We start from the raw sequence: 23,710 nt of genomic DNA on the forward strand, positions 1-23,710 counted from the left end.
CCTTTTCTGAGTACAGACATACTTTTGAGTATGTATAAGACATATCAAAATGTTTCTGTTAACCTAAGACTCCAAAAACTCCATTTGGAATCACAACAATTAAAAATAAGAAAATCTCACTTTTGCTTCTCAGGAAAAGGATGGTCATTGACTATATCTGTGTGACACTAAGAGCACAAAAAACAATAATAAATACTTGAGAACTTGGTCTTGCTTCTGTAGATGTGAGCTAGAGTTCTGGTGCTGATTCTCAAATGTAGATTGTAACACTGTTACTGATGCGTGATTTGCTGTCTGATTTTAACTGAGGTTAGGCCCGAAATTCCTTTGGAATTTTGTTTTTCTGAGGTTCCTCTAACATCTTAAATAAATAGTTATTTCCAGTTTTAGAGTTACAGTGTTATGGATGAGGCATGCATGTTTAAGATGTGTTGTGTGTGAGTAGAGTTTCACTGGATTGAAATTCTGTTAATGAATATACAATGAATATACAGTGACTGGTTTAAAATCTCCCAAAGATATTTGATCATATACTTCTGTCCACGCACCTTAGAAGCTAGGGGCCTAGGTACCTTTATGGATCAGGGTGATCTTACAAAGCACTTGAGAAGACACTTCTTTCCCCATGCCAGACACCTAACTTGCTGGCATTAATAAAGCACTTAAAGAAAAATTCTGCTACTGTGTATGAGATGTTAGAGCCCAGTTTTGAGGAGTCGCAGGACATGTAGGAAAGGAATATATTCCCTCCTATTAAAAAACAAACTACTGTAAAGTTATGGAATTGTTGAAAGTACAAACTAATTTGAACTTTTTAGTCCATTGACTTGCTGTTTATAGACCCTACTGAATTCCTTTGGTGCACTGTAGTTACATTACTATAGTTACATTAAGGTATTTCAGACAATGTGATTTTATGGCCAAATTCTCCCTGAGTTGTCAACCATTTAGCTGGTTCCAAGGAAGTGTTCCCTGATGACTGGAAAAAGGCAAATGCCATGCCCATCTTCAAGAAAACTAGAAGGACATGGACATACTAGAGTGAGTCCAGTGAAGGGCCAAGATGACTATCTGGAATACAGGATCTATAAGGAGAGGCTGAGAGAGCTGGTTTGTTCAGGTCTAAGAAGAGAAGGCTCAGCTGAGATGTTACTGCTGTCTACAAATATTTAATAGGATGTTACAGACAGGGTGAACCCTAGCTTTTCTCAAAGGTGCACAATGGTAGAACAAGAGGCAAGTTAGAACATGGAAATTCCAATTAGATAAGAGAAAAATGTTTTTACCAGAAGGATGATCAAATGTTGCAAAAAGTTGCTCAGAGAGGTTGTGTAATCTCCACTTTTGGAAGTACTCAAAACTCAGCTAGACTAGCTCCCTGAGCAACTGGAGCTAACTTTCAGGCTGGATCCAGTTTAGAAGTTGGCTCTGTTGTGAGTGGAGGGTTGGACCAGATGACCTCCAGAAATCCCTTCTAACCTAAACTATCCTATGAGCCTGTAGCTTAAAGCGGCAGGGACCATAGCTGGCACACAGGAACTGTTCTGAAGAAGCAGTGTGGTAATTATGATACATCTTCACAACGGTGGCTCTATAGTACAGCGGTAGCTAGCTGGCTTGGGAACCGCCACAGCATAGCTGAGCAAGAGTGGAATTCACTGGGAACCTCCAGCTAAGCTGGGATTTTAGATGCATTTTACAGTCCCTTCATGGCTCTGTGATGTTCTCTCTATAGTGCTAGTTATACTTAAGATAATTGCTTCAAAGGTAATTTGGCCATGTCCTCAAACGTCCCAAGAGTCCAGATAAAATCATGTAGGAAACCGATTCTCCTTCTCCACTTGTCTTTTAGATCTAGTTTTCTTGGCTCAGATTCATTCTGCTTAACCTTCGAGGTGAAACCAACCCAGCTGACTTGGGTGCTGAACAACTCTAGGCTCTCTCTGTTTTTGATGACAGTAAAATAGGCGCTGCCAGGGAGCGCTTTAGGCTGTCCTAGACTGCTGTCACTCACTCTTTGGAGAAGTCTCTCTATGGGAAGTAAAGGGAGACCTAAACAAGCAATCACCTAAAACTGAAGTCAGGTGCAATGGCTGTGACCTTCTATGTCTTGCATGTAAGGAGGTTGTGGAGGATAGCATGACTGAGCCTTCCTCCATCTTGGACCTTCACCCCTGCCAGCGAGATCTGACTTTTCCCTTCTCCCGGTTACAGCGGGGAAGAGGCGGAGATGCTCGAAGTCAGGCTGTGGAAACCCTGAAAAGACCAGAGGACCGTTTTCTTGTTTGTGTTTGTTCTGTAGGATTTCGTGGGCAGGTTCCTGGAACCTTCGGTAATTCAGATCAATAATCATAATAAGAACATTGATTTCAGCTTAACTAGGTGTGTGATTTCACACTTCCAGTTTGACAGTAAAGCTTACCACAGTCTGTCTCTAGCTTCTAACTAGCTATGTATACATTTACTATAGGTTTCAGCATCAGTTACATTAATGTACTTTAGTTAAACTACTACTGGTAACTAAAATTTACCCAGTAGTTGTAGTCTTATTACAACTTAAATAATACTTTAATATATGAAATGGATTGCTACTGTATGAAAAATGTCTTACTAATGTTTTGATTGTGACTATAATACCAGCGCAGAAGGATTCAGGACAGCAGTTTGTTGGTTGTTAGGAATTATAGTGAAAGTGTTGAAAGGAATTTTAAATCTGTAATGTTGATTAGCAAATTTTACTATCTGTCAGGTTTTTTGGCATGCTGTAAATAACTCATCTTCAAATAATTTGTCTGAGTAATTAAATTTAGATTGCACATTTCTCATTTTAAATATTTTGACTCTTATCTATTTGCTTTTCCATTGTGGCTTAATTGGTGTGGTCTATATAAACGGACAATAAATTTATATACCTTTGTTATAAAGATCAGTCAGTGAATAGAACTTGGTATTCATCCCAGACAGAATTATGACTGAATGTATTTGCAAGATTAAAGCACTGAATTTACTTTTTTCTAATTAAAGGCAATTAAAGATTTGCAGACACAAATAAAAGACAATGAATTGAGGAATAAGTGTAGGAGCAAGTCCATTTGCAGGTGAAAAGAAGTGCCTTTGAAGCAGAACCAGCTGTATTTTCATTGAAAGAATAACAGTTTAGGAAGCTTTTCTGCATGTGCTTGCTTGATAGCATAATGTACTCATAAGCAGCTTATGCAGTACAGTATTCAGAAAATAGCAGTGCATTAATTTTTAAAGTAGCAAATGCAGGCAAAGAGCAATGCTGCCACATGATGATAATGAAGGTGGATATTGTAAAGTCTACTGAGAGAAAAGAAAGCAGGGAGCTCCCGAAATGTGAACATTTATAAAACAATAACTAGATATTCATATGATAATAAGATTGGACAGCAGCATCAACACAGGCCAAAGATGCAGTCCTGTTTCTGCTAAAGCCTGATGAATTGAAAAGCAGAGAGGCAGTCTTCAGTCTTATTCAACTCCAGTAATGAGCTATTGTTAGAATGAAAGAGTAAATATCTAGAAGTGTTGGAAATCTATTTTTTTTTCTCATGAAGTTATTCTATAGATTTGTTCAGGTTGTATCTTAAACAGCAGCATCTTTAAACACAATCTTAAATGTAGTCCGTTTTCTTAAATATGGTGCTCAGCATGTTGCATTCTCAGTTACATAACAGAGCTTGGTGTGTATGCAAAAGTACAATGTTATGCATACTACCTGGTAATGTCACGGTATTTCTGTAGACTAAAAAAAATGGTTACCCAGAACTTAATGAACTTGTCTAGCTCATATATATTATTTAGTTTAAGTTTTGCATTAATCATGGTGTCATTGGAGGTTTAGTTAAAAAGAATACTGAATATACTGGATCAGGTCATCTCTAATCTTTTATTAAAATTATTGAATAGAAGATACATGGGATCTCAATTTCCCTTGTGAGTAGAGATAATCACAAAAATTCTTGTGAAATGTGTAGATTTTTAATCCTAGTTACATGAGGAGAAACAAACTCATGTTGCATATTGTATGAATCCCTAATATTCACTCTGAGGGAGACACTTTGGCATTTTTCACAATACAGCTGTGTTTAGTAGCTCAGAAAGTACCTATATGTCACCCTTATCTTCACCCTTTTCTAATTCTACAGCTAGTGGAATAGTCTTCATTTCTACCTGTGGAAAGTTTTCAAAGCAGGACCTGTAAACTGGGCACACCTCAGTTCAGCTGCTGCTGAGGTCACCCTGCCAGCAAAGGAGTAGAAAAAACTGTGCAGGAAGGATGGAAGGAAGGAGTAGGATGAAAGGTGAGCTCTGGAGAGCTTCCGAAGGGCAAAGGCAACTTCAGGCACTGAAATGGAAAGGTGGATGATCTTTGCACCTGGTCTTGGGAGGGACTGGCAGGAGGCAAGACAAGCAGGGAGATGATGGCTGTAGTCAGTAAGAAAAGTTGTCTTATCGTGGACTAGATCTTTGGCCTTAATAACGGAAAGAAAGTGATGGACTTGGGAAAAGTTGTAAAGAAAGAAGTGGCAAATTTGTAAAAAAAAACTTGGAAATTGGGGTAGTTATTAAAAAAAGTTAAGGAAAGCCAACATGGGAGTTTGAGAAAACAGATGAGATGAAGAATTGATAACGATAATGAGAAGTAGAAGAGAAAAGGATTTTGCTTAAGTAATACAAAAAGTAAGATTTGGTCTGGAAATTTTCCAGTTCTATCCTTTTGGCTTTTTCTTCTTGCCTCCTACATTCCCTCAGGAAAACTCAGTGTCTGTCTTGAATAGACGTTGGATAAAGCAGACAAATGGGGCTATGTCTGATGACTCCGTCTTAACTGGCTTTGATGGTCGGTTCCTAGGAAGAAGAAACAGCTTAAGCTGATGACTTTGGCAGATAAATGTACAAGAAAGCTTGCAGGATAAGTGAGATAAAACTAGAAGACATTGGGAGTGTGAATATATGTATTCCAACTGGTTGAATTTGCAGACCCAAAAGAACCTAGGGAGCCTGTGTTATTTATTTCTGCTTGTTTTCCAGGTGGTAATGATCAGTATTCACGTGGTAGAGGCTTTGCATTTCATAGTTCTTTTAGTCCTGTAGTGCAGATGTCTTTCCCAAGGCCTCAGAAAGTTCAGATGCTTTAAGAGTCTTTTAGTACAATTGCTGAATCTGGTTTTCATTACAAAGGACTCCATAGATGCCCTTTTTAAACTTTTGCACTTGGTGGACTCAGACTGTTTCCCTACCATATTTTTTTTTTCCTTTTGGCTATCACATTTAGCAAGGAGAGTGGTAAATTAATGGCAGGTGCATAGATTTGGAGAACTACCAGCTCTAGAGTCATTACTAAAATGGCCTATTTGTTATGTAGGGGGGTTTAGTTGTTCATATCAGATTTAATATAAATCTGGAAGTATTCTCCAGATAAGTAGAATCCAGTCTTAGTCATAGCCACAATACTGGAATAAATAGTACCAGAGTGCTTGAAACCGAGGGAAAGAACACCAATAAGCTTTCCCTTTTCTAGGAGTAGCCTTGGTCCTACTGATAGATGTAGTTCATAGGCTGGGTCTCCTGTGCAATGTTTACCCCTGCTCGTGTCACCTTCACAGTTGAGCTTTGGAGACGAGGAGGGAGATTGGGCAATGGCAGGAAAGGGAGGTGGGTTTCAGTAGCTGACTTGTTTCCCATTTCTTACGGGCCTTAGAAAGCTTTCCAGTTTTCATTATCTAATGCCATTGCATCACTGGAAGGGAAACCTCTGACTGTCCTGCTTTATTTATCCTAGATGGGAAAGCAGCAAACCTGAATTATGAGAACTGAAATTGAACTTAGTCCTTGTCAGTTATATACGTCTAAACGAAGGTATTTGTCATGCTTAAAACATCTCAGATGGATAAATTTCTATAGTTTGTTTGCAAGTAAGTAAGAACAGCTGCATCACTTTATTAAAAGTTGGCTCCCAACAAACAAACAAAAAATTCAAGGCTGGGGTATATCTATGCCAAATTTCAGCCTGGAGTGAATTTTTATGAGTTATAAACTCCTGCCATTTATAATGGAAATTCAGACAGCTCTTTAACTATTTCATAGCAAAAGTAGACTGCAGTACTTTAGGGAGAAGAAACATTTCTCTTTCTGGCTGGCTTCATCTCATGACTTAGCCATTTAGGTGGTTCCTGCAATTCTTTACCTAACTGTTAAAAAAAATTACTGTGCTCCTGATGCATCCTATTATCAGATATCAGAGATCATTGACTTCTGAAGAATAATGCTGCAGTGGTCCTGTCCTGCAAATGAGATACATTGACTGGATGAATATATTGGAGCATCAGACATAAATAGTCATTCTGTCATCTTTTCTTCACTCCATCCTCTGAGAAGGTTCCTTGGATAGGTGCTTTTTTTTTTCTGCCCAATAGACGTCGTTTCAGGTTTTTTTTTCCTTTTGTCACTGAGTATTTTCTAAGTTATTTCAGGTCTTTTATAAATAATATCTGACCAAGGGATAATACGGAGACCTTCACGATATATAATCCCTAGGGCTGAGGAGAGATTATACAATGAAAGCAAATTCATAATGCGAGTTCAGCATCCACAGTATGCTACAGAGAAGAGCTCTGTATTGAATATAAGCAGAGTGATAGAGTGGACAAAAGTAGAGGTGTGTTTCCATGAATCCAGTGTATATCGCTGGAGAAGACCTTTCTTTTCCAATTCATGTTTCAGAATTCACCACTGCACTATAATATCCCAGTTTTGAAGGTGACCATAAAACGAGAAGCTTGCACTATTGATTATGAATGTAAGACCACATCTGGTTGAGCAAATGGTAGTGTTGCATGCACAAAATTACTGGGCACGGTTTTAGAGAAAAGGTTAAACTATTTGAATGTAACAATGATGAAAGCTAAATGTAAAACTAGGTAAAATTAGTGGTTAAAAATGGCCAAAGATTTCTGCTTTAAGGATTGTAGCTCAGCTTTGGAAATAGGCAAAAAGGACAAAAAAGCATGGATGCATTGGGGCGGGGGGGAATGGAAATGACTTTTTTAAAAAGCCAAAGCGGTTGTATTGAGGCTCTACCCCCCTGAGCAGTTTCTTCACAGATTTGTCTTTTCCTTCTCCTCCTTTTGTGACTGTGTCTGTACCTTGACTTTTGTTGACTTAAAGAAGCTGTGATTAATAGTACATAGTACAGCAGTAACAGGCCCTTCAGATAGCAAAAATATCCCTGAGAGATATCAAGTGTTTTGTGCTTTATTATTAAGTTGAGGTAAATGATTTATGCTATTTCTAAGTATTTGCATGTCCTCCTCTGAACCCAGTTCATATGGACTCGCAGTAACCAAGCACTTGGCTGTACTCTTTGTCACTGCAAGAGATAGTCCCCGAAACTTTTAAAAAGTCCATCTAAGATACTTCTAGAAGATTTTGTGTAACGTGTTTCTACAAGCAGATGGTGTGAAGCAATGGTTTTATTAGTGCTTACTTGGACTGACTTGCATGTCTCCGAGTTCTGCTACTTGCAAGTAATGTTCCAGTTCAGGATGATGAAACATTTACATTCACCGTAATGTCCTGTATTACACATTTATGTATGCATTAGAGACGACTAACCAACAAAAATTATAATGAAAATTTTGTTTTGATTGAAATGTGAGGGAAAAACATCATCCAACTAGTCTACTTATTTGCTGTCTGATGCTTACTGAACAATTTAATAAACATTGTACTAGTTGATGGCTATCCGTACGTGTATTTTAACGTCTCTCTGGAGTAATAGGTTCTATGCTGATGTGTTGGTTCTTGCTTGTTGCTGTCGTTGTCTGTGTTAAGGACCGTTGTTCCACAGATCGGGCCCCTGTCTTACAGAGTAGCTCCTGCTTAAAGTGCTGGACTGTGGGATATTTTCGAAATGTTAGATCTGACTTTTCAAAACTGAAATAATTGCAGACATTCTTTATCTTCTTTTTGCATCGTTTTCATTAAATGTGCTTTTCTACTCTAGGAAAACAAGATTATAAGAAAACCAGGCCTATGTTAAGAGCTACAAGATTAAAAGCAGAGGCCAAGAAAACTGCACTAGGCGTAAAGGTAGAGATCTATTTGATAGCTTATACCACCTTTGTGTATATGTTGTTTCTTTTCCCCATAGATGTACTGTGTGAATATTGATTTCTGAGAGATATTGTTTATGACACTTCAAAATCTGAGTGGAATGCCAGAATCTAAAATATTTATGATGGATTGCTTTTACTTAACCCTAAAATAACTAGAATAGTTGAAATGCTATAAGATTTTAAGTAGTCCCTGTCCTTGTTATGATGCATACTTACTTTAAGGTCAATAAAGTACTGTATGCTCAGAAAATTCATCTTTTCAGGGAGCCTCTCTACACACAGAACAAATGCTTTAATGATTTCATATAGTTATAAAAATTACAATAAACATCTTCCTTCTTCCTCTTCCTATCCTGTACCCAGGAGTAATTTGAAGACTGGGTTTGTTAAGTATTATAAATTCTCAGCATTATTAACTCAGTCTACATCCTTGTGTACTGCTGCTGACTTGGAAAACAGAAGGTTTAACTAACAGCAAAACACATGGAAAGGTACTGAACTTTATTTTGGAAATGTCCCTTTTTCAGGTAGGTATGAAGTATAATAATGACTAGTTGATCATGGCTGTGAATATGAGCAAGGAGGACAATTAGGAATATTTTGTGCTATCTGCTACCCAGTGTGTCATCAAAATGGGATTTATCTGAACGCACATTGTTTATTGAAGTTGCATCCAGTATTTTTCCCTCAAACTTATTTTTGAATCAAATTGGTATACAATTAGCTTAGTAGCAAGGGTAAGAACTGAGGAAAATAAAGAAGTGGATCAAATACCTGGGTATTCTAGTGAAAGAAACTTCAGAAGTGTTAAAAGGAGAACATTTTCTTGTTTCTGGCAGATGAGAAATCAATTTTTTCAAGTTATAGCTTATAGCAAATGCCAAGGTATTACTACCAAGCTGTAACAGCTGTTGAGCTGCCAGATGATGTATTTGGTTGTCTTCCAGAATTTGCTATTATAATCACGAAACAGTGCTTTCTTTTTGCTCCTGATTGCTGATCTCGATCAAGCATTACCGTGCGATGCAGTATGTTTTCACAACATAATCTCCTCAGTTAGTGCTGTGTGTCAGGTTTTAATGAGAAAAAGTAGATTGCCTTTTTTATTTAAAGGATAGATTATTAACCTTTTGAGTTCAATGTTTTTTCCTTCCTTTCTTACTAATTTTACTTTTTCTTTTCATTTTACTTTCAATGACATGACCTTTTAAAAGTGATGTTCTATTCGGAGACTTTTACTGTAACAGCCTAGTTCTTTTAAAATGTGCAAGTTTTTTGCATGTCTCACTTTTTGCAAGTGAGAAAAATATGAAACTTGGTCCTTCAAAACCTGTTTTGTTTCCTTATTTTCTTCAGTAATTCTTACTGAAAAACAAGGTAGAATAGGAAAGCATATGAGTAATCATATCTATAATGAAGAATCAAGCATTCTTGAGTTAAGAAATCAAGAATAGTTTATTTTGTACAAATACGTTCCTGCATCTTATGGCAGAACACCAGCTGACTTCTAGGTAAGAATGAGTTTTGCCATCAAGGCACACACATGCTCTCAGGTCATGGGATGTTGTGTTTCTGGGGTTCTGCTAGTTGCAGTGTGCAACGTCTCAGGTTTGCAATTCTGCCTCTGCCTTTAAAGACAAAAAGAAGGAAATTCTTTAAAATATTGTCTTCTGACTGTAATATTTTTTGCACGCCTGGACCTTTAAAATATGACTCTGGATCATCCCCGAACAGATCACAGTCATTTGCTTTGCTTCCTAATTGCTGAGAAAAGCTGACAGAGCTGAAGCAAAAGGGAAGTTGGGCACCTTTCCCTCTGGGGATATGCTTGTGGGGGAAGGAAAGCAGGGTCTTTGTATGCATCCTTCACTGAACCTGCTTAATGCCAACAACCTCAGGCTTACTAAATGTTACAGTACTTCTGCCAGAATATGGGCAATCCCTGTAGAATAAAACTCTGCACTTCTACTGACAGACCCTGCAGCGCTCAGCATGGAAGCAAGGCATATTTAATGTCTCAGGGTAAACTTGCACCTCTTCCCATCTCGCAGTGACAAGTCTTCACCCTGCTCTATCCCTCTAGTTCAGCAGAGCTTCACCATGGGCAGTCGATGCGCCTGGAGTGTCTGCAGGAAAATTGCTCTCCCTACCCCAGGAGAGGCTGCTTAGTTGTGAAGCCCCATAACCTCTCGCCCTCTCTCAGGCAGGGCTTGTTTTGCTCAGTCCATTGTTAAGTTTCTCAAGCTGTCCAAGACCAATCTTCTTACATTCATCCCCCACACCTCTCCCAGATACTCCTCTGTTGTCTTCTGGATAATTTTGAAATAAAAATTTCTTGAAGTCACCTGCTTAATGTGACAGCAGGGTATTAAACTGCTCCTCATGCCTGTGGCTGTCAGAAGAGTCAGCAGTTGAGCTCCCATCAGGTTATGTACATTTGTGAAACTATTTTGAGGCTTCAGTGTGCATTCCTTTCATCGTTTCCTAATATTCAGAGCTTTTGAGTGTGCCTGAGTTCTTCCTTTGGGAAGGTATCGTCACAGTTGTTACTTCGTATTAACAAAGTTTTCTGATGGTGATAAGCGACATGATTCACCTTCCAAAGGCTGGGCTTTTAGTCTTTTTGTACGATGTAGGCTCTGATTCTGTGCTGTGACCGTTGGTTAAATTCAATCTGTGTTGAGGAAAAAAAAGTGCGGTGTAATAAGTAGGCAGCACTTCAAATAGAAATGTCCAAAGTTCTTGTAAATCTTTGAGAAAACACATACATATATGTATTTACTACATATTTTATTTGTTTATCCAGGTTTCAGTACATGATGCGGTATGCATCATTTCAAAATATATTAATATTTTCTTATAAAAAGCTAAGTTGCAGTTAATAAAAATATTGTACAGGAAGGATATCCTTATTGTACATGTAAAAGTACAAGCTGTCTGGGAAAGAGGAATATTTTTATAATTCTGTGAAATACCTAACGCAGTAAGTACCATACTGCCACTTAAAACGATGGGATTTTTAGTGCTTGTTGATACGTCTAGAGTTGTTTTGCACTAGTGTCCTGAAGAGCTTATATTCCTGGCTGTAAACTAAGACTTGGTGTAGTATTTAGGGGTAAAAAAAAGAGGACTGGAAAATAATGAAGGGATTTTAGTCCATAATTTCTATGAAGATAATGAAATTCAACTGTTGTGTATTTCACCATGAGAGCTGACAACATTCGCTTAAAAAAAAAGGCCCTATAAATGACATAAAACTTTTCAGAACCAATCCCCTGGAGATCCTTCACATTTCATCGCTGGCATACTAATTAGCTTGTCTTGTCAAATTTTGATTGCCTTGTCATTTTAATGCAAGGTTTAAAGTAACAAAGTTTCTTTCAGTCACTGGCATTTAGTACTTTTTAATTTCCCCAATGAGAGATTTTATCCATGTTGATAATGTCAGAGAAGCAGCTAAGCACTAGTAACTATCAAAAGTTAGTTCAAGCAGGGTGACCATGCTAGTATTTGATGTTTAATATTTGCTCTTTAAACATGTTTAAAAATTAAATATTGTAGCAGAGCTATTGTGCTGGTTCTGTTTGTATATGTGACACTAATGCAGACAGTGCCAAAATACACGATGTCTCTTGGAAAAGCAGGACCCCTGTCTTGAGAAACAACTTGGAGAGAAAGCAGTATGCTGTATGTCTCCTGGTGTTTGGATAAGACAAAATTCTTTGTCGCAGTCCCAAAAAGGGAGCCTCTGAACCTTCTCTGTGAGGTGGTTTTGTTGTCCCCCCGCGGGGGGCTCATGCTGGTGGAAGCCCACCTGTTCATCCTTACCGGTGGAGCAGCAAGGGGTCTGCACCATCAGTGCTAACTCTGCTCTCAGTGGGGGAGGGAGAGATGCCAGCAGGAGGGTGGCGAGCAGAAAATGGTTTGAGGAATGTGGAAGCTCAGCTCCAGATAGCTGGGGTTTGGTATGCAGAGACTGAAAGTAATGGGAGTTTCTGGGGAAAGATTTTTTTCACAGGCTGCAAGAATGAATCAGTCGTCCATGGGATAGATAATAAAGTTTTCTCTTTTGTTGAAAGGTAGACACAAATCTGAACAGTAGTATTTTACACTCACTTCCAAAGACATAATCGACTGCAGAATACCACTCCATAGAGAATTATTAGCAACATAGTACATCGATTGAGATAAGGAAAAAACGTTCCCTAAAAAAGTGAGAACTTACTGTCTGTCATTCTTTTGCATATCATCTACTTAATCTATTGTGTAGCTAGCTAGCTCACTATTAAGAGTTTATCTCATCTGGAACAAGTTATGTATGAATAGATAACAAGACATTTCTAGTGTATTTTGGCAAAGGGTATTCTCTGATTTCACGCTGTTCATAATCTGCTAAGTTAGTGAACTACATTTGCCAAGATAAGTTGGGAATATAGTTTCATAACTTTGCAGAAATTAAGGCCACAAGGGACTATTAGATCATTTGATCTGGCCTTCTATATGTTACAGATCATAAAATTTCATCCAAATACTTTCTAGGAAGTCCAAACACTTTATAATGGCCAAAATTCTGGGTCTTCAAACCAGCTTATGTGCTTCACATAAAGAGCAGGACGGCTTCATGTTCCACCATGTGTCATATTCCCAGTGATCCCAGTAGTCAGCCTTTGATCCCTGACCTTGAAATGGAAGGGAGGGGAAAAAACCCGTACAAAGAGAAAAACAAAATCAGATTGCTCCCATCTGACCCTGGCCTGACCTGTACATGTAAGTACAATAATCATGGTGGTTTGAGCATGTGAACAAGATGCACCAAGCAGGACCTTAGGTTATCAGACCAGTTATCCTCAGGATATTCAGCCCCCTGAGCTGCAAGACGAGGGACGGCGAGCAGGATAAACCCCCCATAACCCAAGAGGAAGCAGTTAACGACCTGCTACGCCACCTGGATGTTCACAAGTCTATGGGGCCGGATGGGATCCACCCCAGGGTACTGAGGGAGCTGGCGGAGGAGCTTGCCAAGCTACTTCCCATCATTTACCAGCAGTCCTGGTTAACAGGGGAGGTCCCAGACGACTGGAGGCTTGCCAATGTGACCCCCATCTACAAGAAGGGCCGGAAGGAGAATCTGGGGAACTACAGGCCTGTCAGCCTGACCTCGGTGCCAGGGAAGGTTATGGAGCAGATCATCTTGAGTGCCATCAAACAGCACGTACAGGACAACCGGGCAATCAGGCCCAGTCATCATCGGTTTATGAGACGCAGGTCCTGCTTGACTAACCTGATCTCCTTCTATGACCAGGTGACCTGCTTACTGGATGAGGGAAAGACTGTGGGTGTTCTCTATCTAGACTTCAGTAAAGCCTTTGGCACTGTCTCCCACAGCATTTTCCTGGAGAAGCTGGCTGTTCATGGCTTGGACGGTGTCGTGGTTTAACCCCAGCCAGCAAAAATAAACGCCACGCAGCTGCTCGATCACCCCCCCCCGGTGGGATGGGGGAGAGAATTGGGAGGGCACAAGTAGGAAAGCTCTCGGGTTGAGATAAAAACAGTTTAATAATTGAAATAAAACTAAGTAGAACAGTAATAATAACAGTGAGAACAACAACAATAACAGAATACACAAAGCAGGCAATGCACAACACAACCGCTCACCGACCGCCGACCGCGTGTCACGAACGGGGGGCGAGCCCCCCACACACACCTGGTTTTTATACTGAGCATGATGTCACATGGTATAGAATACCCCATTGGCCAGTTGGGTCCACCACCCCGGCTGTGCTCCCCCCTCCCGGTGCAAGCATCACCCAGCAACAGCCAAAGCATCAATGGGCCATCAACGCTCCTTTCACACCGAACCCAAAACACAGCACACCCCCCAGGCTACTGGGAAGAAAGTTAACCCTGTCCCAGCTGGAACCAGGACAGACGGACATACTCTTCACTGGGTAAAAAACTGGCTGGACGGCCGAGCCCAGAGAGTCATGGTGAACAGAGCGAAATCCAGTTGGGGGCTGGTCACGAGCAGTGTTCCCCAGGGCTCAGTACTGGGGCCGGTCCTGTTCAGTATCTTTATCAATGATCTGGATGAGGGGATCGAGTGATCCCTCAGTAAGTTTCAGACGACACCAAGCTGGGTGGGAGTGTTGATCTGCTGGAGAATAGGAAGGCTCTGCAGAGGGACCTGGACAGGCTGGATCGATGGACCGAGACCAACTGTATGAGGTTCAACAAAGCCAAGTGCCGGGTCCTGCACTTCGGCCACAACAACCCCAGGCAACGCTACAGGCTTGGGGAAGAGTGGCTGGAAAGCTGCCCAGAGGAAAAGGACCTGGGGGTGCTGGTTGACAGCCGGCTGAACATGAGCCGGCAGTGTGCCCAGGTGGCCAAGAAGGCCAATGGCATCCTGGCCTGTATCAGAAATAGTGTGGCCAGCAGGAATAAGGAGGTGATCGTGCCCCTGTACTCGGCACTGGTGAGGCCGCACCTCAAATCCTGTGTTCAGTTTTGGGCCCCTCACTACAAGAAGGACATGGAGGTGCTGGAGCGTGTCCAGAGAAGGGCAATGAAGCTGGTGAAGGGCCTGGAGCACAAGTCTTATGGGGAGCGGCTGAGGGAACTGGGACTGTTCAGCCTGGAGAAGAGGAGGCTGAGGGGAGACCTCATCGCGCTCTACAACTCCTGACAGGAGGTTGTAGCGAGGTGGGTGTTGGTCTCTTCTGCCAAGTAACCAGCGATAGGACGAGAGGAAATGGCCTCAAGTTGCGCCAAAGGAGGTTTAGATTGGACATTGGGAAAAATGTCTTTACTGAAAGAGTAGTTAAACATTGGAACAGGCTGCCCAGGGAAGTGGTTGAGTCACCATCCCTGGAGGTATTTAAAGATGTGTAGATGAGGCACTTAGGGACATGGTTTAGTGGGCATGGTGGTGTTGGACTTGATGATCTTAAATGTCTTTTCCAACCTTAATGATTCTATGATTCTGTGATTTTCTGTACCATCTCAGAGCAGTAGCGCATCTTTCTCAAGCTTTGGTCTCTACTGATGACCAATCTCTAACACTTCAAAGGATAGTTGACAACAACAAAATCTCAAATCCCAGAAATCAAATGAATAGAATTGGAGGAAAATTTTCTGAAAAAGAAGGAAATGTCTTTTGATCCTGTATAGAAAATTCTGAAGCACTGAAGCATGAGGTGCCATTACTTTTAACAATCTGGTACTTCAGGGGTTCAGAATATAGCACTGACCATGTAAGTAATCCGTCTTCCCAGGGCCCTGAAGGAAGGGAGCAGTCTGGAGGGCTGAGTTCGTGAACTCCAAGGCTGGCAGCCAGGTCCTCTTTTTCACACAAGCCCAAGTTGAAATATTCTTCCCATAGCTAAATAAAAATGTACTTTTTTTGAGAGACCTGACTATAAGAGACTCACAGCCATGGAAGTCCATATTTCCCCAAGAGGTATCTGGAATGTTCAATCATTCTTGCTCCTAGGAAATGGCATCATATTTCAAGACTGAGCTTATCTAACCACAGCTGGACCTTGAGAGGTTCTTGTAAACAAGATAGAAGGACCCCACACTGTGAAGTGCCTTACTTAAATACAGGTTTATGGCATATATACTTATATGCTGTAACCAAACTACCTCTCATTCTTCTCTATGATAAAATAAATACCAGTCATCTCCCTACTGGAAATCCCTCTGCCTTTGCACATCCAGAGATCACACTGAGGGAGTGGTTACCCCTTAAATCCAAAGACCTTTTTAGAGTGACAGTTTTTCAAGGCAGAGTTCTCCACTTTGTAAGTACTATCTCCATCTTTGATACCTGTACATATTATCTTGCAGTTAGCAATATTAAAATGAATCCTGTTGCTTTGTGAGCCAGGCCTTTTAGATGACTCTGTAATAGTACCTTGTTCTCATTATTTGAGACAATAATAATTTTTGCTCCATCTGAAATTTTTACAATAAAAAATTTATAACATAAAAATTACTGCTAAAAGTTAATAACTGTCTTTTGTTACCTTGTATTAGATCTAGAATGTCCTGCATTAAGGAAGTAAACGTCCATTTTTAAATATGATTTTGTTGAAACTCTAAAAAATGTTCACAGTGAATGTCCAGATAAAGTCTTCCAGTTAGATATTGCATGGGATAAAAAGGTGGCTTGTCAAGTCCATGTATGTTTGTTTTATTTCTACAGGTATCCTTGATCAGCATAATTTTATTCTCATCTCTTTTCAGAAATAGCTAGGGATAGTTTAGCATTTCAAAGACAGCAATTTGTGGTACTCTTTCACCTAGTTTTAAGCTGATTTCAGATGAAAAAGGTACAATTCTCTTTGGAGGACAATAAAAAATACGTAAAAAATCTGAAATTTCCTGAAAGTGTGATATTTCTCTATATGTCTAGGATATAACGCTGCCATACACAGTGTCCAGATTTGTGTTATTATAGCCAACATTTTTTCCTCACCACTATTTTTTCATCTCCTGATTAATCTTGCTTAGATGCCGACTCTGCAGCTTGCTCCATCAGGGTGAATCTGAGGACATTATCTGAGTATTTTGGCATGAGAGACATAAAACTGACAAAAAATGATAGGAGAATTAAATCTATGTTATGCTGTAATGGCATGTGTCTCCTTTATGGAAAAGTTTCTGAAAAACTTAACCAAGCTGAAATCAGTAGGGTTCTACAGATGTTATTCTAGATAAAAGAGAATATAATAGAAAATTCTGTTCCTTTTAAAGGCTTCTTTGACTGTACTTTGGGGTTTGAGAGCAGGGATGTTATTTCCTAGCGTTCTGTACCATGTTATAAAAGAAAAAAAAAGGAGAAAAAGCCCTGTGATCATTTTAAGTTTATTTCTATAGGACTTTTTCTATATTGGTTAATTATTCATGGTGAAATCCTCTGAGTAAATGGATTTCGCAGAGGGATGACGGGGATGATCCATAAAGTGCAAGAGAAAGGGAGCCGTATATGCCGAGCAGGGAGTATTTTAACATTTCATTTCTATGCATGGCTTAAAATACAAATTGCAAAGCCTGGTAAGTATAAAACAAATTAAAATGACAATATATACTGTTGTTGCAAAGACAGTGTAGTGGTGTAGCATCTCATTTGCTATTTACATTGGAAAATTTATGTTTATAAAAGTTCATAAACTGGCTGCAGTTCTTAGGAGACTGCATATCCCTAGCTGAGAGCCAGGTGTCCTTTGTTAGGCCATTTATTTTAGATTTTTGTTACTCTGCCTTCTTCAGTAACTCAAAATTAAGGTTCTTGCATAATTCTCAAACCTGGAATTTCAATAAGGCTTTTCATTCCCAGGGTTAATAAATACTGATCCAGCCACCCAGTTCCTAATGCCTGTGTAAGGAAGGTAGTATTGTTGTCTCATGGTTATTCACTGTAAAACTTACACAGAGAAATTAAAGAACTGGGCAGCCTGAGAATAAAAATCAAGATTTTCCCAGTTCCACTTCCTAGAAAACAAATCTTTAATGCAAACATTCCCCAAAGTTTTGCTGTTGCTACCACAGCGTTTCATAAGGGAGATGGGGGAGAAGGGAGAGGAAAGGTGAACCTATTGTAAAGCAGAAAGTGTGGCAAGCGTGGCATCCAAACAAGGGAAAAAACTTTTTAATACTGGAATGAATTTGCTCTCTGTGTCAAGTGTGAACGGTGCCTGCATTGTACGGTTTTGTTGTCCACTCTCCTGAGCAGATGGAGCTTGCAGTTGTATGTCACTTGTTTATTACATCCTCTTAAGATTAGTAGCTGTGTGGCCAGATGGGTCTGGGAGCACAGCTGTGGATACAAGGAAATAAATGAAACCTGTCTGATGCTGCCATGCCCTTTTGTGAGATACTGACGTGTTGCAACTGCAACAAAGCAAAAACTCACTTTCCTTTAATATATGAGTGAATTAGATGTACTTTCTTTTTTTTAATCAAATCATATGAAATCAGGAGGATGAGGTTCAGAGGATGATATAATTCTAAGAGGAAAATGTAGTTGCAATCTGTAGCAAACAGCCTCGGCAAATTTACAGGAGCAATTTTAATGTGGTAAAATAAATTTAAAGTACATCTCAATTAATCATCCATATAAAATGTAAAGCAAAGGTTTCTATAGAACAAAGACTCCTATAGAGCATACGCCAACTAGGCAGTAGTATTTCAAAGTTTATTAGATGGCATATGTTGAATTATTGATCCAACATTCTGATAAACTATATAATGCATTCATGTAAATGCAAATGAAATGCTGTTCTATAGAAGAATGCCAGATTATGGGCTAGACTAAAAAATGAAGCTCACACAGTTTTAACTCCTTCATGGCAGTGGACACACAAGTTGGTTACAAAGCCACCACCAATCTAGAGATACTGGATGGAATTCTTCCTACAGTGCAGGTCTCCACACCAGAGACATCTCCACTCCCTTTATAGTCTAAGGGAAGAAATAGGCATTTTTAGGAAGAATTCGCCTGGCCTCTTTTAGAGGACACAATGAATCTTACAGCAAAGAGGGTCACATTCTCTCCTTGGACGGTAAAGTGTGTCCGATTGTCTAGGTGTGGTGTAGGCAGTCCTTTCAGTCCCACTGGCAGAGTAGATTTGGTGTGGTGTCTTCTGTACCTATTCAGATTAGTTGTTACAAAGTCACTGAACTGTTTTTCTTCTCTCCTTTTAAGTATACAGCTGGATTGTTCTGATGCAGGTGGTTTGTAGGTTAACCTGAAGCTGAGATTTGGAGTGGAGGTTGTTGCTTCTTTTTGTAGAGGCAAAATGGTACAAACATGTTCCTTCTGAGCACCCCAGTGCATGATTTTAAAAATAAGGAATGAAGTAATGCATGTTGTTAGCTGTGGAAGTGGCACTTTCTGTGATCTGAAGGAACATAAGGATTTTTCTCAAATTTATATTTCTTTTTTCATTGTCTAGCAAAATGAGAGTCAACACTATAGAAAGTGTGCTGTGCTTTCCAGGAAAATAAAAACTTAAAAATGTGAAATACTGTGACTTTGAAAGAAGTAGTGTTATAAAGAGGATGATCGTACTGTGATTTATTATATCTGAGATCTAAAGTTGGAGCTTAACAGAGTCCAGCCTTAAGATAGAAGATGATGATAGGCAGTCACATAATGAGTATGGTGTGTAGTACAAAAACATTTTTCTGCTTCTGAAAGCTGCTATAAATCATGTATATTTTGGAAGATTCTTTTATGTTAATTAAGGAAGATGCAGCAAGTTGCAATATTTTATGGGAAGAGAGGCAAGTGCAAGTGCAAATTGTGCTTTTTGCCTTATTGCAGAGGGGAAGGAAGAAAAGTTTGGTCCAATTCTGAAGGATTTTGTAGCTCCATATTGTGATGCATGCCAGGAGGTTGGGAGGTAGAGGTAGCAATTTTCATTGACTCCCACCATACTGTGTTTGCTTCATTAAAAAATTACAAATTTGTTGGCAAAAAGCAGTAACATATTGCTAGAAAACATCAAAATTCACAGTGTAAATTCATAACTTAAATTTGTGTTCAAAACTGTAGTTTGTGAATTCTGTCTTTTCTTCTAAAAAATAAGGAATAGCATAATAAAAGGACGTAAATCCCCTATTTCTAGGTCAGACCAAAGATCTTTAAGCCAAATATCCTATTTCTGGCAGTATATCAGACTCACCAAAATCTTTATTAAGTGAATGGATTTTACAATATTCTGAAATGGTAATCACAAAGAAGAAATCATTAAAGTGTCGATGCCTTATGCAATTATATATGTCTGATGTTACTTTGATGTGCATTATTGAATGGAAATAATATTTATTCCTGATTTATCTGAAAATATGGTACTATTTCTAACAGGTTTTGTTTTGCTTTTTTTTTTCTCTTATTTCTACAGGAAGTTGCCCTTGTCCTTGCAGCTATACTGGTATTTTTGTTGGCTTTCTATGCTTTCTTTTATCTTAACATTTCCAATGAAGTTGACCTTGATCTGGATCCAGATGAAAACTAGCAGATGCAATGAATCTATCATCAAGATTTCTGCAGCTTGAACAAGACTACGTAGGAACACACAATCCCTTCACTGTGATGCCATTTCTTGCAGTCCAAATTCATAAGAAAGTTTTGCAATATGTCAGTCACTTTTGCATTCCAGATCTCCAAAATAAGAGAACACTCATACCCGGCAAGTGTATTTGGTTAACACCAGAGCCAGGAGCAGCAGTACAATACATGAAGTTTATTGTTTACATTTTTTTTTTCTCAGGCAGAGAACTTTGATGTCAAAAGACAGGTGCTATTATTATCATGGGTATTGATGCTGACTTCACAGGAGGAGAGTCTGCCTTGACTAAATTTAGGAATCAAAGCTTCCTAATAGCCAAATTACGTTCCTTTTCCTTTCCCAAAAGAAAGCAGAAATACCAAATAAAAAGTCTTTTCTTCATTTGTATTTAAAATATGTCAAAAAACTCTCATCTTTTCTCTCCCTTTTAATCTTTCTTGTGCATGTGTGTACACGCGCGCGCACGGAGATGGAAGAAATTGTAGGAAAAAAATATCTTTTTAGAAGCAGTCTGTCACCTCCTATATGGACTTAATTTTATGTCATCCCAGATTCTGTGTGCCCATATATCTGCAGTAATCTTTTTCATTCTTTTGCCAACTGTTCAGCGCACATGTGTTCTGTCAGAAATGGCACCTGGATGACAGAAGCTCTAACATTCGCATATGCCTCTGAAACACAGTTCTTTGCCTCCTGTGCTGTCTGAACTAGTGTAAATAGAAAGTTCAGTCGATGTTGGTTTTAATTAGTGTATTGCTCTATTATTAATATAAAGTCAAAATTGTATTTTAATTATACTCTTCCTGCTGGTTGTGGTATCAACTTGCTCTACCTGTTAAGGGGATATTGTAAAAAAATTGCTTTCCAGTTGTACAATCATTTTAATCATCAAACTAATGTGAGAAGTTGTAAGTATTAAGGGACCTTTTTTCTCATGCATACTAATAATTCGGAAAATCTTGGCCCCATGACATCCTTCAGTTCTTGCAAAGTACCTTTCAGAATACGCACTGTAGATCACATTTCTGATCCCTTTGATAACCACAAGCCACTTGAAGAAGTCAGTATGTCAAAGCAGCTGCAGGAGCTGTAAAATTCTGGTTTTATCCTGTTCTGCTTCGGCTTTGGCATATAACTGAGCTTGTGGTTGTAAAAGTTCCGTTTTGATCCTTTTAAAAATGTGGTCAGTCTTTCTCTAGTTTGGATTCACTTTGATACCCAGAAAAGCATAGAGCCATTGGTGCTGAATGTGGCAAGGGAGTTAGGCAGATTGACTTTCATAATTCTGAAATTCTATTAGCAAACTAGCTTGGCTTTATCTTTGATACCAATTTCAGGGATGAATGTTAGGTTTAGTTGCAACTGAGATATTTACTGACTTGTTCCAGAAACGCCTGACTAAGATTTCTTATAGTGGTTTTGAAGACAAAGGGACACAAATCATAGCAAATATTATAATGGAAAATATATTTATTTTAAATTGACACAGTCCCATTATCACCACTTAAGGAACTTAGATCAATACAGTTAATTTTTAAACCATACAGTAACTATGACCATATACATTATGGGTCTCTAAAGATCCACTTCTTTTCTGTCATAATCCTCATTCACTTTCTGCAATGCAAAACAACTCTAGAAATTCAGAGTACAACAGTCTTCCGAGAAGAATATGAAAGAGAAGCATAAACATGTCTGTGCAAATATTTCTCATTTTGTAATTATGACTGTTACAGACGCAAAATCCTAACATTTATGCATTCATATGACTTATAGTCTGCTAATACTCGCACACATGACCAAACGCTTAGCAACATGTTGCATTTATGGTGAAGCATTATCTGACACATGGCCCGACTTTCAGTAGAGAGAAAAGCATATCACAAGCTGTCTCCTTGGATGTGACATGCCTTTCATTTCACCAGTGCCACACCACATGTCACAGAAGCTGCAGACCTCTCCTGTTACTTTGCATGAGCAATTTTCTTGTTCCATAAAATGCTGGAAGGATCGCTTTCTTAATGTCTGTATGTAGCTCTCTGGGTGATGTGTGGCCTGAGAATGATGTGTAGTTATCCCCTTCACGCAGGTTGTCTCGTAACTTGCTTTCTGAATCAGTTACGTGAAAAAGCAAGCTATTCTTACTGTCAAATTTATGAACATGAAGTTCCTAGAACAGGAAGATTGCATTTCCCATAATTATGACTCATAGACAAAATCCGAAGCGCGTATATGTGTGATTGAAGCAGCTTCCCTGATTTGTGGCTTATCAGTCCATATTGCCCACAAGTGCCATAGTTTGCAGTTTGCCTGTTGGCTTTGTTTAGGTTGGGTCTTTTCATTCACATGAAAGATATTCTCATGTAACAAGAAAATTCCCTTTTGTTTAGATAAACTGGATAGACTTCAGTGTACATGGAAATACATGACAAATACCGCAGCAAATACACTTTTTCTCTTATCAGTACAATAATTTCTAATGGGACTATGTCAATAGTTTTTTAAAGCTAAACGCTCCCACTTTTTCAGCAAATTATCCATCCTTGGTTTTCTAAAAGGCACAAGCACAACAATATTAGCAATGAGGTCTGATTCTGAGCTTGCTAATTGATGATTCCCCTGAGTTCACTGAAATTACAACTCATTTACTCCAAGGGAAAATCAGAATCTGACCTGAAGTTATTTCTGCTTTCTGGAGCACTACATTGTCCATGCCTGATATTTTAAAGTAGAGACTGATTTTAGTCTTGCAAACATGTGGCTTATTTTGCCTTTAATTATATCTGAGATTGAATGCCTCTTGGTTTTTGGACCACCTATATTTGTATGAGTTGCTCGGTGTCTATTTTAATAATAAATGTATTTTTACTATTTTTGTGCTCTTATTAATGTTGGAATATGTCACACTAAATTATATATACATTTGAAAGGACATTAAAGCAATCTAAACAGCACAATGTTCAAATGTGAGCAGTGAAACTCACCAGTTTTAGAATATCTGGATTATTCTAGGCACTTCTAGCGCCTAAGCTCATATTAAAACTAAGCACAGCCTGAATACTTACAAGATAATAAAGAGAACTTCCCCTGGCATCCTACCCAATACCAATAGATTAGATCTCTTTCTGCAGACAAAGTTGTTCCATGTAGCTCCCATCAACTTCGGACAGATTGACTTTATTATAAAAGTAATACTTTTATACGCTTGTTTCAATGAAAGATTGCTGATCAGACTGTTTTCACAGCAGCCCTGGCTTAATGGGGCACGTTTTTTCAAGGATATTCACCTCTGGGAAAAGTGTAGATGTCAATATTGTTGTTGCCCTCTGCTTGTGGAGTAAACTGAATTTCTTTCCAGCAGAGGTTGTGGAGGAGATGCCTGTACTGACTCCTCACGCTGTGGGTGGGAGCGGATGTCCCATCTGGAAGAGTCTCTGGCTAGGAAGGCACGACAGTCTTCCAGCAGTGATTTTGCTCAGTAAATCTTTCCTC

At 39.1% G+C, this 23,710-nt stretch overlaps 1 protein-coding gene across 2 annotated transcripts in view; it reads left to right on the forward strand.

The window, feature by feature from the left end:
• Window positions 1–23,089, forward strand: part of TRIQK (triple QxxK/R motif containing) — a 66,170-nt gene extending 43,081 nt beyond the window's left edge. For both annotated transcript variants that reach the window (XM_075141491.1, XM_075141492.1), the window contains exons 3-4: window positions 8,030–8,115; window positions 20,051–23,089. In XM_075141491.1, coding sequence (XP_074997592.1) covers window positions 8,030–8,115; window positions 20,051–20,164 — 200 coding nt within the window. In that variant the 3' untranslated portion in view covers window positions 20,165–23,089. The remainder of the gene's footprint in view (window positions 1–8,029; window positions 8,116–20,050) is intronic.
• Window positions 23,090–23,710: the final 621 nt, after the last annotated feature.

The sequence above is a fragment of the Calonectris borealis genome, chromosome 2, assembly GCF_964195595.1.
Source record: "Calonectris borealis chromosome 2, bCalBor7.hap1.2, whole genome shotgun sequence".
NCBI lineage: Eukaryota > Metazoa > Chordata > Aves > Procellariiformes > Procellariidae > Calonectris > Calonectris borealis.